At 41.9% G+C, this 13327-nt stretch overlaps 1 protein-coding gene across 1 annotated transcript; it reads right to left on the bottom strand.

Moving 5' to 3' along the window:
* Positions 1-1099: 1099 nt before the first annotated feature.
* On the bottom strand, positions 1100-12646 carry LOC140118987 (uncharacterized). Its single transcript, XM_072137523.1, has 5 exons — positions 12436-12646; positions 6880-7031; positions 5907-6075; positions 2770-2905; positions 1100-1468 (listed from the first exon to the last, which is right to left on the bottom strand). The coding sequence occupies exons 1-5, from the start codon at positions 12491-12493 to the stop codon at positions 1186-1188; spliced, it is 798 nt and encodes a 265-aa protein (XP_071993624.1). The 5' UTR covers positions 12494-12646; the 3' UTR covers positions 1100-1185.
* Between the last annotated feature and the right edge of the window lie 681 nt (positions 12647-13327).

The following is a 13327-nucleotide window of genomic DNA, read 5'->3' as shown; positions in this document are numbered from 1 at the left end:
CAAGGTGCTAGCACAGTAACCCGTGTCATCGGTTTGCCACCATGGCCTTAGGGACTCCGGCTGAGCCTGATAATTGGAGACCCTATAGCTGGTTAAACTGCAATAACACGGAAATCAATCACACAAGCACAATCAAGCAGGACCCGTGCCAGGACTTTATGGGGCTTATTTACCAAGGGTCCAGCGGACCACACTGTAGTCGGATATTCCGACGTTTACGGAGTCCCAGGATTGTGGCCCGCGTGATCAGATTTTGGCGTAGTGGCGCCGGCTTTCATGCGACAGAAATGAGGGGGCATGCCGTCGGACGATCTGACTGATTCAGACAAACAGCAAGATTTAACTTCAAAATTGTGTCGTAAGACAATGCACTTACATGCAGCGGGAGGAAGATGGAGAACTCTGTAGGACCTGAGCGGGGAAGCAACACATTCAGGAAATCGGGCACGCGATCTCTTAGTGAATAGCAGCTCAGTGTATTGTAGTCAGACAATGCATTTTCGTGAACTCCCCCGGACCGGGTAAGTAAATGTGCCCCTATATCTTTACATTTCAGAGCTGCCTTGATCTAACTGGCACCATTAGCCCTAGGCTCATGGATCAGTGTTTTTTCACTATTCTTCCAAGGACAACATATGGCGTGTTTTGGTTAAATTGTGTTTTGAAATGCAATTCAATTAGAAAGGGAAAGGGCTTGTCCCGGTCGCATATGCATTTCCCCGGAAATGTTTGAGATCGGTATCAAGCATTTTGCATTATTTACAAGTGCTGCTTGTTACCGATCACAAGTGTTTTAGTGAAAACCCATATGCGAATGGCACAAGTTCCTCCCCACAGCCTCTGAATTTCGAAACGCGATTGAGATGCCGCGTGTGAATGCAGCCTTAGATTGTTGGAGATTTGACATTATGGACCTCCACTGATTATCTTGTTCTGATAACTTCTATCACAGGTCACATTTACGTACCTGGCAGAATCTTCAAGGAGACAGGACTTAACCACTCAGGACAAGGATAGGGGAATTGTATGGGAGCTCCAGTTGTTTTAAGAGAAGATGGTTTTTCTGTATAATATATTTATTTATGTACAATTTATTTGATTTATATATGATTTACAAATTTTTACCATTCAGTCTCATAAAGACCCAACTTTGAGATCCCAAGAACGCTGCAGTATGACAATTATTCACCTATACACAAGACCTAAATGTGTATCTGGAAAAAGCCTTCTAGATTTGTCTTTCAGGAAATCCACACTGAACCCGAGATCTTTCATCTTGGAATGGTAAGTCCTTAGGTCCTTGAGGTTAGAGTGGAGAGTGGTTTCCTCCAGTTTCACCACCAAGGCATTAAGTTCGGTGTTGAGGTTCTGCAGAGCTTCATTTTCGTTATGCAGAATGTTCTTCTCTTTTATGGCGAGATCACGCTCCCATTTAGCTAAAGTTATCTTCTCCTCAAGTTCTTGTAATCTGCAAGTGCAAAATTATACAACGTGTAGCTGTTAGTATTATAATTTTACTGGGTACTTTATCCCAGTACTGTGACATCGCTGTGTGTATTATCCATGTACTGTGACATCACTGTGTGTATTATCCCTGTACTGTGACATCACTGTGTGTATTATACCTGTACTGTGACATCGCTGTGTGTATTATCCATGTACTGTGACATCACTGTGTGTATTATCCCTGTACTGTGACATCACTGTGTGTATTATCCCTGTACTGTGACATCACTGTGTGTATTATCCCTGTACTGTGACATCACTGTGTGTATTATCCTTGTACTGTGACATCACTGTGTGTATTATCCCTGTACTGTGACATCACTGTGTGTATTATCCCTGTACTGTGACATCACTGTGTGTATTATCCCTGCAGTGTGACATCACTGCGTGTATCATTCCTGCACTGTGACATCATTGGGTGTATTATAACTGTACTGAGACTTGACTATGTGTATCCTGTACAGGTACATCACTGTGTGTATAATGTCTGTAATGTGACATCACTGTGTGTATTATGTCTGCACTGTAAAAAAATCTATTTATTATGTCTATACTGTGACATCGCTGTGTGTGTTATGTCTGTACTGCGACACACTGGGGCATATTTATCATACGCCGGCGCTTGTGCATTTTCGCAGTGGGATACATCAAGAGGCTTCCGCCCCGTGCTGGTCCACTCCCGGCCGTTCCCTCCACTCGGCCGCGCCCGCCACCTTCACACCAGTGAGAGAGCGAAATAATCGCAAGTGCTAGCAATAAGCTAGCATTTGTGATTATTTCAGGGCCTCTACACCACTGTGTGTATTATCCCTGTACTGTGACATCACTGTGTGTATTATCCCTGTACTGTGACATCACTGTATGTAGTATCCCTGTACTGTGACATCACTGTGTGTATTATCCCTGTACTGTGACATCACTGTGTGTATTATCCCTGTACTGTGACATCACTGTGTGTATTATCCCTGTACTGTGACATCACTGTGTGTATTATCCCTGTACTGTGACATCACTGTGTGTGTTATCCCTGTACTGTGACATCACTGTGTGTATTATCCCTGTACTGTGACATCACTGTGTGTATTATCCCTGTACTGTGACATCACTGTGTGTATTATCCCTGTACTGTGACATCACTGTGTGTATTATCCCTGTACTGTGACACCACTATTTATTATGTCTGAACTGTGACGTCACTGTGTGTGTTATGAGTTAATCGACTGCACAATGTGGTATTTTCTGAGGTATTGCACACTCACTTACTTTGTTATGTATTTGCTTTTCATCCTTTGAATCTTCTTCCGCAGCTGCAGATTTTCTTCTTTCAGTGTCCTGTCATATTCCTTGTGCAGTAAAATCGCTTCATTGAGGATTTGTTGATGTTGTGACATGGTTGATACTAAAAAAGAGGAAACGTTGTTATAGTTTCAACTTTCTTGCAGATTCAGAAGAATGCAAAGAGCAAAGAACACTGCAATTTTAGGAGACTCAACAGTACTCCAAGTCCTCGAATATAAATGTATTTTTTTACATGGTAAAATGAATACTTGCACATTATCCTACACAGGTCCTCCAGAGAGAGGTTCCTTGTTACCCTATCAACTCTGGCCAAGAGATAAAGATGATAAACAGAGGGAACACCCTCCCTATATTAACCCTTAACAGGGCTGGCGTTATGGGTGGGCAAACTGGGCATTTACCCAGGGTCCCTTGAAAGAGGAGAATCTCTTCTTTCAAATGAATCTAAGATTGTGTTTCTAGGTGCCAGGAATCCCGGGATATTATGTTTAAAGTGAGAATTTCAGGTGCGATTTTTATATATAAAATCACTCCCGATGGCAATTTAACAGTTAATATCTCCATTTTCCTGACACCTAGAAACACAAGTTCAGATTCATATAAAAGTGGAGACTCTCCTCTTTCATAGAAAAAATACGTGACATTCTAGGTTTCACAGAGCTAAAGTTATAGCCCCCTCCAGATTCTTAGCTGGCAGGCTACAGGGAGAATTTGCTGCACACAGGAGCTGCTGCACCTCACAGATAATGGAAATAATGGGGCATATTTATCATACGCTGGCGCTCATGCGACATATTAACACCACGACCAAGAACGTGTCCATAAAGTTATATGTAACACCAAAAACACACACATGTTCCGGAATAAAGTTTTTATCCCTCCAAATTCTTATGAACTGTGGAGGGTTCTGTTATTGTGCGGTTAATACATTTGTGGATAGCAACCAAATATGGCATGGTTTTTGTTTTAGCATTTTTGGGAGTGTAAATTCTTGATGTTGTGTATTGTGGTATATATAAATCTGCTCACTATTTGTGCGTAAACCTCCACTTTGATGTGAGTTTTATGTAAAACAATTTCAATACACCCTTTGTTTAATCATTTGTGTTTGTCACAAGGTTACACGAGGGTGGCACAGGTTGTCATCTTTTAATCAAGGCAAATGCAATCGCCTGGTTGTCTGCTTTAAAAAAATATATAGGGTTTAGGGGTGCCTTTACCTTTTAATCTGTTTTATTGCTCTATTTTGCAGGCTTTTCTAGCTGAAAAGCAGATATTTAGTTATTATGATGAGTTATTCATGTGAACATATGACATATGATAAGGTATCTGTGAACTCTACACATGTCCATCTATTACATTTAGGAGATGTGACGGTAAATATTTTCTGTTTGGAGCCCATTTTTGGCACCAAAGTCAAATTTTATGTATTTTTTTTTTTTTTAAATTACACTTTGAAACAAAGTTGCATGAAGGCGCCTATGTCTGCAATTTTGAAAATGGGGCAAGTGTCTGCTTTCAGTAAATATGTGGTTTGTTGCGGTTTACTTTAATTCTTTTTTTGCTGTAATTTCGGTTTTGTTTGTAATCGGCAAAATTGTAAAAATTGGTCAGGGCAATAACGCGACACCATTTTCAGAATTGTCTGGCAGTGAAAGGGTTAATACCCTTTGGTTGAATGCCCGGGTGAAGCTGCTTATCATCTACCTCCTGTCTATATATCTATCATCTATCTGTCTAGTTATCCACCTACTGTAATCTGTACCATTTATATATCTCACTTCTCCTCTATCCATCAATCTTCTATCTCTCTTCTACTGTATTTATCTCTCATATCTCTATCTTCTATCTACTGTATATATAATCTACGTTATAGTTCTGCTTCTAAAAATCTCTATCATCTTTCATATTTATCTTCTATCATCCATCTCCCTATCATCTGTCTATCTCCTATATAATCCTCCTATTACAGATACTTACCTACTACTGTGTGTAACTACAAGGTGTTATTATGTGCAGGACTAAATGAGCCTCTTACTGACTGTGACTGCTCAGAAAATTTTTATTTTGGGGGCCAAAACCAACCCTAACCCTTAATAGTCTTAATGAAAACAACCCCTTTAAATAAATGTTTCCTACAACCAGGACCAGCTTCAGTCTAGATTACACCCTGTATAAGATTTTGGTGCCTTGCTCCACAGGCCTGACATCTGGGAAGGCTTTTAACCTGACAATGGGGGGGGGGGGATTTACTTATTCTGGCGCAACCACGACAGTCGGCAACCGAGATCAGACTGTGGAAAGCATAGACTGATGTACAGGCGGTCCCCTACTTTAGAACACCCGACTTACATACGACCCCTAGTTACAAACAGACCTCTGGATGTTGGTAATTTACTGTACTTTAGTCCCAGGCTACAATAAACCCCAATAACTGTTACCAGAGGTGTCTGTAATGAAGCTTTATTGTTAATCCTGGTTTTTATGACAATCCAACATTTTTAAATTCCAATTGTCACAGAGACCAAAAAAAATTTGTCTGGAGTTACAATGATAAAATATACAGTTCCGACTTACATACAAATTCAACTTAAGAACAAAACTACTGACCCTATCTTGTACATAACCCGGGGATTGCCTGTATTAAAGTAGTGCACGGCTGTAAGTAATTAATGCGCAGACAGAACTAATCAGTCGGGCGACATAAAAATGCAGACACAAATGAGTTGTGCGCCAAAATCTTACATGGACTGCACCTTTTTTTAATTTCAGATCATTTTTTTTCTGATCTGTTGTGCGCCAAAATTTGCACCTAAAAATGACGACAAACTCTACCTAAATGTGGCAGTTGATTTGGAAAATATAGGCCACGCCTACTTGCGCCAAAAAAAGCTGGAGGAGTTGGGATTGTCAGAAGAAACCATTCTTTCTGGCGCAAAACCCATTATAATTGATCTGTATACATTACACAAAAACAGACAATACCCTACACTTTTACGCCGCAGATATGATAATACATCTGCCCCCAATATGTTAGAAGTTGCTCCTTCTATATTACTTCTCTACAAGCATGTGACTGCTGCTGGTATAAGCAATCTTACCTTCCGGTAACGGGGGCGCTCTGTTACTTGTTGCCTTCTGTAAAGCTTGGGCCAGGTGACGGTGACCAGTCTCATGGAGTACGGCACAGAAGGTTGTGAACACATGGGGGTCTTTACTTTTTAAAATGTCGAGAAGTTTGGCAACTTTCCGTTCTGAAGACTCTTCAAGCTTGATTTTATGAAAAGTACAGATGGAAACTTATTGGTTAACAAAGAGTTTTTGTGAAATACCTGGAAAAAATTTCTATAATGCTCCAAGTCCAGTGTATCTTTTCATCTTCCTCGGAGGTACGCTACATGTCAAGAAGACTTCCCAATATACACTATGGGGCACATTTCCTAAAGTCCTTGCTCCAGTTTCCTTTCGGACTTTGCTCATTCTTTTACAGGTAAACTGCTTGCGCATGTCGCACACAACCCTTTTGTGCCGCGGCTGCACTATTCTTCACGCGACATACATTTTGTCACTAGAACACTGTGTACCATAATTATCATGCCGTGTCTACAGAACTGTGTTCCACACCCCATGTTAAAGGTGCCCTTTGTACAGGAAAGTATTTTTATATAAGTGACCAAAAATATGGCAATTCATATCATCCTGAAAATACTCTTTTAAGCTATATTCACACTAACAAGTTCCCGCCATACCGTAAAACGGCGGGAACACGTCGGCGCCGGGGAGAGGAGGAGCTGCTCACCCCTGTCCCTAGTAATATATAGCGTTCGGCGGCATATTCCAGGGAAAGATAGGACATGTCCTATCTTTCTCCCGGCTACGGAACGGTACGGCACCTGTACGGTGCTGTGCACCCATTGCCGTCTATGGGGCTATGTCCGTGTGAATAAAGCCTTAGTCTTGGGCAGGTTATGGCTATGTTGGCCATGTATACATTGAAAACTATTCCTAGCTTATACATTACATGTGCTTAGATGCAGTGTGTACACAGCCATATTGTACAGAACCATTCCTTACCTCCAGCACTCCTATCTGCTCGGTTGTGAGGATACCATTTTCTTTGAGCCTTCTGTACACAGGAGACGAGAGTGTGAGGTGTTTCACAATGACCTGGTGGTAATGCTCCAGAACACCGGAGTGACCAATATCCTTCCTCCCTGCAGAGCCCACTGTAATATCACGTATAATAAGGTTAGAAATGCTGAATTACATTACCGGCGCATACATATAGATACTGTAAGGTATTCTCTTTCTGCTAGGCTAGTCTTTAGGTGAAGCACACCCCCTCCAATAAAATACATGGGGAACTCCTCCATTATCAGGAATTATCCAGGCTATTTTTAGAGAACTACAGCTAAAGGTCTAATTTCTGGCACTGACCCAATAAAGTTAGGTTCTAATAAATTGCTATAAATTAGAAATGAATGCTGAAGCTCTGCTGGATGAGGAAGAAGTGCAGAGTGGCAGGAGACCAGCAACCAGTATTGAAGGATCTAGGTTAGTATGTCTCTTTTTAATTTGAACAAAGCCTCTAGATAATTTTACATATCATTTTATTTCCATGGACAATCCCTTTAAAGGGAACTTGTCATCAGTTTCCCACATTCTCTTCAGCTAGTCACACACAGCCAACGTCTCTCTCAAGTGCTTTATCTTATCCCCCACTCCCTTAGGATTTCTCTTCAATGAATCACATAAGTCAACATCTCCCTGAGGGAGGGGGAAGGGGTGAGGGAGCAGAGTGGAGTGACACAGTGGGGCAGATTTACTTACCCGGCCCCATTCACAATCCAGCGGCGCGTTCTCCGACGCTGATTCGAGTTCTGCTGGGATTCACTAAGGTCGTGCACCCTGTCGCTGCTGCGCTGAAGTCCGCCGAGGTCCGCTGGAATTCACCTACTTCGTTCCGGTGTATGTGAGTTCTATTTTTGCGACACAAATTTTAAAAAAAATTCTGTGGTTTTTCCAAATCCGTCTGGTTTTGCGACGGCCACGCCCCCCCATTTCTGTCACGTGAAAACCGGCGCCGATGCGCTGCAATCCCGGGGCAATTCGCAGCAAAAGGGAAATATTCGGGAAACCCGACGTAAGTGCGGCGTTCGGACCCTTAGTAAATGAGCCCCAGTGATTTGGCTGAAGAGAAAACACATGTGAGTTTCCTGGAAAGGTACCGGCAACTTTTTAAAAGTGATTTTTAGCTGAATTTGAGCCATGGATTTTTATACAGAAAACAGCAGGGGGCATAGTATGAAGACATCTGTGGGAACCTGTCATTAGGTTTAATGGTGAAAACCTGATGACAGGTTTCCTTTAATGAAACATCTTGCTAATTCTTCTTTGGTCGGCACGATCACAGGAACCAAATTTATATACAGTAGAATTTATTAGGTTTTTGTAGATTTAAAAAAATTCTTATGTAAATCTTATGTAAAAAAAAAATATTTGAGGTTTAGACATATTGAGGCTAATAGCTTTTTCAGTGTAGGAATGTGTGTCATCTTTTGAGGTACGCACTGATGTTTTAATTTATATCATTTTGGGACCTTTATGACTGTTTGATTAATTTTATTCAAATATTCATGGATGAAAAAAAAAAAAAGTGGCGATTTGGACATTTGGGCTCGATTTTCCGTTACGGTGTTCGCAGCTGGGAATATTATTTTTTATATTTTGATAGAACAGGCACTTGGAGTTTTAGAGTGGCCATCAAAAAGCTCTAATCTCAATAGCATAGAAAATGTATGGGAAAAGCTGAAAAGGCAGGCGCAGCAAGGCCGCTACAAACACGGTTCAGCTACATCAGTTCTGTTAAGAGGAATGGGACCAATTTCCTACCAACTATTGTAAGAAGCTTTTGTAGGATAACCAGAACATTCACCCAAGTCATACAGTTTAAGGGCAATGGTACCAAATACTAATTAAATGTATGTAAACTTTTGACTTAAGTAAATAAAAATGCCTTTAAAACTTCTCTCTATCTCTCATTATTTGGCTTTTGGTAAATATTACCGTATTTTTCGTCATATATGGCGCACAAAAAATCCTTTGATTTTCTCAGAAATCAAAGGTGCACCTTATAGTCCGGTGCGCCTTATATATGAACCGTACTTACAGACAACAGCTGCCTTGAACTCTGCACAGGTCTGCCACCTGCTGGTCATTCATCCTTATAATCAGGTGCACATTATAATCCGGTGCACCTTATATATGAACCTAGACGTTTTAGCAGGCATTTATTGATGGTGCGCCTTATAATTCGGTGCGCCATATAGCCCGAAAAATATGGTAATAATTTTGGTAATCCTAATTCACCGAAAGCAGGTAAAGTTTATTCTTATTTCATGTCAAATAATGAGAAAAACATTTGGCTTTTTATATAGTGTAAGGAAACTTGCCTTCCATGTTTATAGGTAAACCTCTCTCAGGCCAGTCGCAGAGTAATAAGTTAGGTCAAGCAGTATATCTGTAGAGAGCTTGAACAAGCAGTTCCACAACAGAAAGTATCTTAAAGACTTGTTGCCATCAACATTTCGGTATCAATGTCTGGTATGTTGTGTAGGAAAGTAATTACAGACCGGCCGGACAAGTCAATTAGTAGGTGTATCATGTACTGTACATAGGTGTAACACTGCCCAAACATACATCCTGCAGCAATTTATATCATGAAGGAGGTGAACAAGCTGCAGCTAACAGCAAGCACAGTGGGAAGGGAAAGAATTTAGACCCCTTTAAATTTTCACTTCAGCCAATTGTTAAGATCAAAAAAGTTATTTTAATTTTGTTCACTATTGCAAGCTCCACACCCCATCTTGACAGAAAAAAACCAAATGTAAACATTTTTGCTAATTTATAAAAAAAAAAAAAAAACTGAAATATCATATGGTTATAAGTATTCAGACCCTTTGCTGTGACACTCATATTTAACTCACATGCTGTTCATTTCCTCCTCATGCTCCTCCTTGAGGTGGTTCTACTCCTTCATTGGAGTCCAGCTATGTTTAATTCAACTGATTGGAAGAAAAGGTTAACACCTGTCTATATAGGACCTCACACTACATGTCAGAGCACATGAGAATCAAAAGGTCTAAGGAACTGCCCAAGAAGCTCAAAGATACAATTGTGGAAAGGTACAGATGTGGCCAAGGTTACAAAAGAATTTCTGCAGCACTCAAGGTTCCTAAGAGCACATAATCCTTAAATGAAAGAAGTTTGGGACAACCACAACTCCTCAACCTGGCCCTTCAGCCAAACTAAGCAATTATGGCAGAAGAGCCAAGAGGGGTAAAGAAGAACCCCAAGATCACTGTGGCCGAGCTCCAGATATGACAAATGAAAAACTGCATTCAGTTTGCAAAAGAACACAAAGATCTACCAGACCTGCCAGGCTGTCAGTCAGTGATGGGCAACCTTTTGAGCTTGGTGTGTCAAAATTCGCCAAAAAACCGAGCATAACTCGGGTGATGTGTCACCTTGACAAAAAAACATAATTTTGTGATATTTATAGTTTAAATAACAAATATGTATACTATTTAACTTCTAGGGTAGTCTGATTGATCCTACCATGTACTGCCATACTACAGTGGCATGTATATGGGGATTTTCCCAATCATCTATTACTATGTGCAAATCGCACATTGTAATAGATCGGTTACAATCAGACAGGTGTGGAAATGCTTAGTAACCTGTGAACTTTCTGTCATGAAAGTTCACAGGTTATAGTGAGGGCGCAGGCGCAGCTGTCTGCATCCCTCTCATGCCTTCTTGGCATGGAGAAGGTGTGAGGAGCAAAATAATCGCAATGTCTGGCGATTTGCAAGGCTTTGCGATTATTTCAGGGCTTGTACATCACAAAACTGACACACAAGCCCTGATGACTGTCTTCTATCATACAGTACACTCACCTTACTTACTATATGATGAGAGTGATTGTCCTCCCTTGCCCCTGCTGTGGAGATGGTCAGTGTAGAGGTGGCAGAGGTACAGTGACCTTACTCACTGTATGATGGGAGTGGTTGTCCTCCCTGGTCCCTGCTCTGGAGCTGGTCAGTGTAGAGGTGGCAGCTGCTGGGACATCACACAAGGCAGCAGCGATGTGACCTCTGACTGTGCTGCCATCTTCCCCCCACCACAACTATCAGGAGCTGCAGAGGAGCCTCCTGGGTGTATGGCCTGCTGTGCCCCATGCTGATACCTGTGCTGACTGGAGACACTAGGCACAGCTCACACATAGGGAGGGGCCGGCCCGGGGGAGGAGGAGGAGGGGGGAGTGCTGGAAGCTCAGTTCAATCTCTCAGCCTCCCGGCTACTGCACCTGGTCATGTAGGATGAAACTTAACTCTCAGGCAGCCGTGTGTCAGTGAAAATAGCTACGCGTGTCATAGGTTAGCCATCACTGCTGTAGGTCATCGCTCTGGTCCCCATACCAAGCACCGTGACATCAGCGCAATCACCAGCCTCCAGGCCACCAATAAAAGGCTAGGCCACAGTGGGGGATGTTGCACTTCCACCAACATTCACCATACAACCCGAGGGAACTGGAGAGGATCTGCAAGGAAGAGGATCCCCAAATCCATATGTGAAAAACTTGTTGCATCTTCCCAAGAAGACTCCTTTTTCTGTCAGGATGGGGGCAGAGTGCACATTAATGAGCAAAAAAATTTTCTGTGATCTTACCAATTGGCTGCAAGGAATCAATGAATGAAAAAAGTATAGGGGTCTGAATACTTTCCGTACCCATTGTAAATACAGTCATGGGTTGTGTTTGCAGCCTGCATGATTTCTATAAAAGGGGAGAATGGAGGGTGTGCACAGAGAATACCAGATTTATGGGACTAAGCAAATGAGAGGAAATGGTTTGTGATTGTGACCTGCTTGCTAATGGAACCAACACCAAGACATGGTCTTAAAGAGGTTGAACCAAGTCATCCACTATCCATAGAAAAGGTGGATAACAAGCTGATCGATGAGGTCCCAAAACTGATCCGGAGACCGAGGGTCCTGTTCTTACTAATGGATGGAGAATAAAGGAAGTGACTTGTTACTCCAGTTCTGTGTTAGGGTTGGAAATTGCTGCTCTCGTGTACTCTCATGGACAGTAAACAGGAATATGGGAGGTACCTGAGCGCTGTGCCCAAATATTCCAGACACTCCTAATACTATTAAATGGAACAGCAGGACTTATTCTTGATCTGCCACATTCAAGACTCTTCTCACTTATGGAGGTCTGTTCATGAGTACTGGGGGGGGGGGGGGGGGATTGTCTCATCAGATTTCTATCCTGTGGATAGTGAATAACTTGCTAACTTGGTATAACCCCTTTAAATTGGTGATAATCTGATTTTCATAATTATTGCAATATTTGCAAATCTAGTTAATATGACACCAAAATATAATATTTGCAAAAATTAGATTATTAGGTTAAAGTGAAAGGTATAACAATTTAATTGTACCATCACTTGAGTTGTACTGATTTGGTACCACTCAGAACTGCTCTGACCCCATTCCAGCTTCTTGCACGCACTGCTGGAAGCCATAAACCAGAACCTGTAGATACATCACAATAAAAGTACTCACAGAACATGGGCTCCTCACTGAACGTCACCTTCTTGATGCTGGTTCTCATTCTGTTCATCTTCTATAGGGACGAGCTGCCGTTTTCATATCTAGAACATTTCTGAATGATTGTCCCCCATACATATAACTATAAGCACATATGAAGATTTCTGTGCGGAAGCTGTCCCATTGTGTGCACAGAGATGTCTTTATGGCCAATTGTTTGAGCTCTCGGATTTCATGTTGCTATGAGAGGGAGTTACTCTCAATCTGAAAAGTTGCCTAGCACTTTTATCTGCAGCAATATAATCCCTTTCATGTAGTGTTTGCTTTTACTTGTAGAGGTTTACAAGGAGTTGGATTGCTCAGGGCTTACTTTGCATTGACTCATTAAGTCTCCAGTGACCATATACTGGAGGTTTAAAGACGACCTGTCATGCAAATTAACCCAAAAATAAATTAAAAAGCATTGCCCTTATGCATAAACTTCATTTCTTTGGCTGCAAGGTTATAAAAACAGTTTGCACACTTATATGTAACCTACCTAATACAAGTCCAATAATTTTAATGGGTTAGAGGTATATGCAGGGCCAGGGCAGCCATCAGGAAATTCGGGGCCCCATACAGCAAAAGTGTCTGGGCCCCAACACACCCCAAAACCGAACAAGCCTCCTGCCCCCCGCAGTGACCTTTCACAAACAGGGTTTGAGGCCTGTTGCTACGACAAGGCACACTCTTCTGGCCCCAGCCACAAAATATATTTACAAAAAGGAAAAGGCTGCTCCGGTCTTCTTCTCGTTCTCTTGCGCGCGCCTTCTTCTCCTGCAGACAGTGTGTGATCCCGCGAGACCTGTGACCCAGCACTGGATCTCGCGGGATCACACAGCCAGCCCAGGAGGAAGCGCGCAGAGAC

This window comes from Engystomops pustulosus, chromosome 1 (assembly GCF_040894005.1).
Source record: "Engystomops pustulosus chromosome 1, aEngPut4.maternal, whole genome shotgun sequence".
In the NCBI taxonomy this organism is placed as follows: domain Eukaryota; kingdom Metazoa; phylum Chordata; class Amphibia; order Anura; family Leptodactylidae; genus Engystomops; species Engystomops pustulosus.
This window is presented reverse-complemented; position numbering and strand designations above follow the sequence as displayed.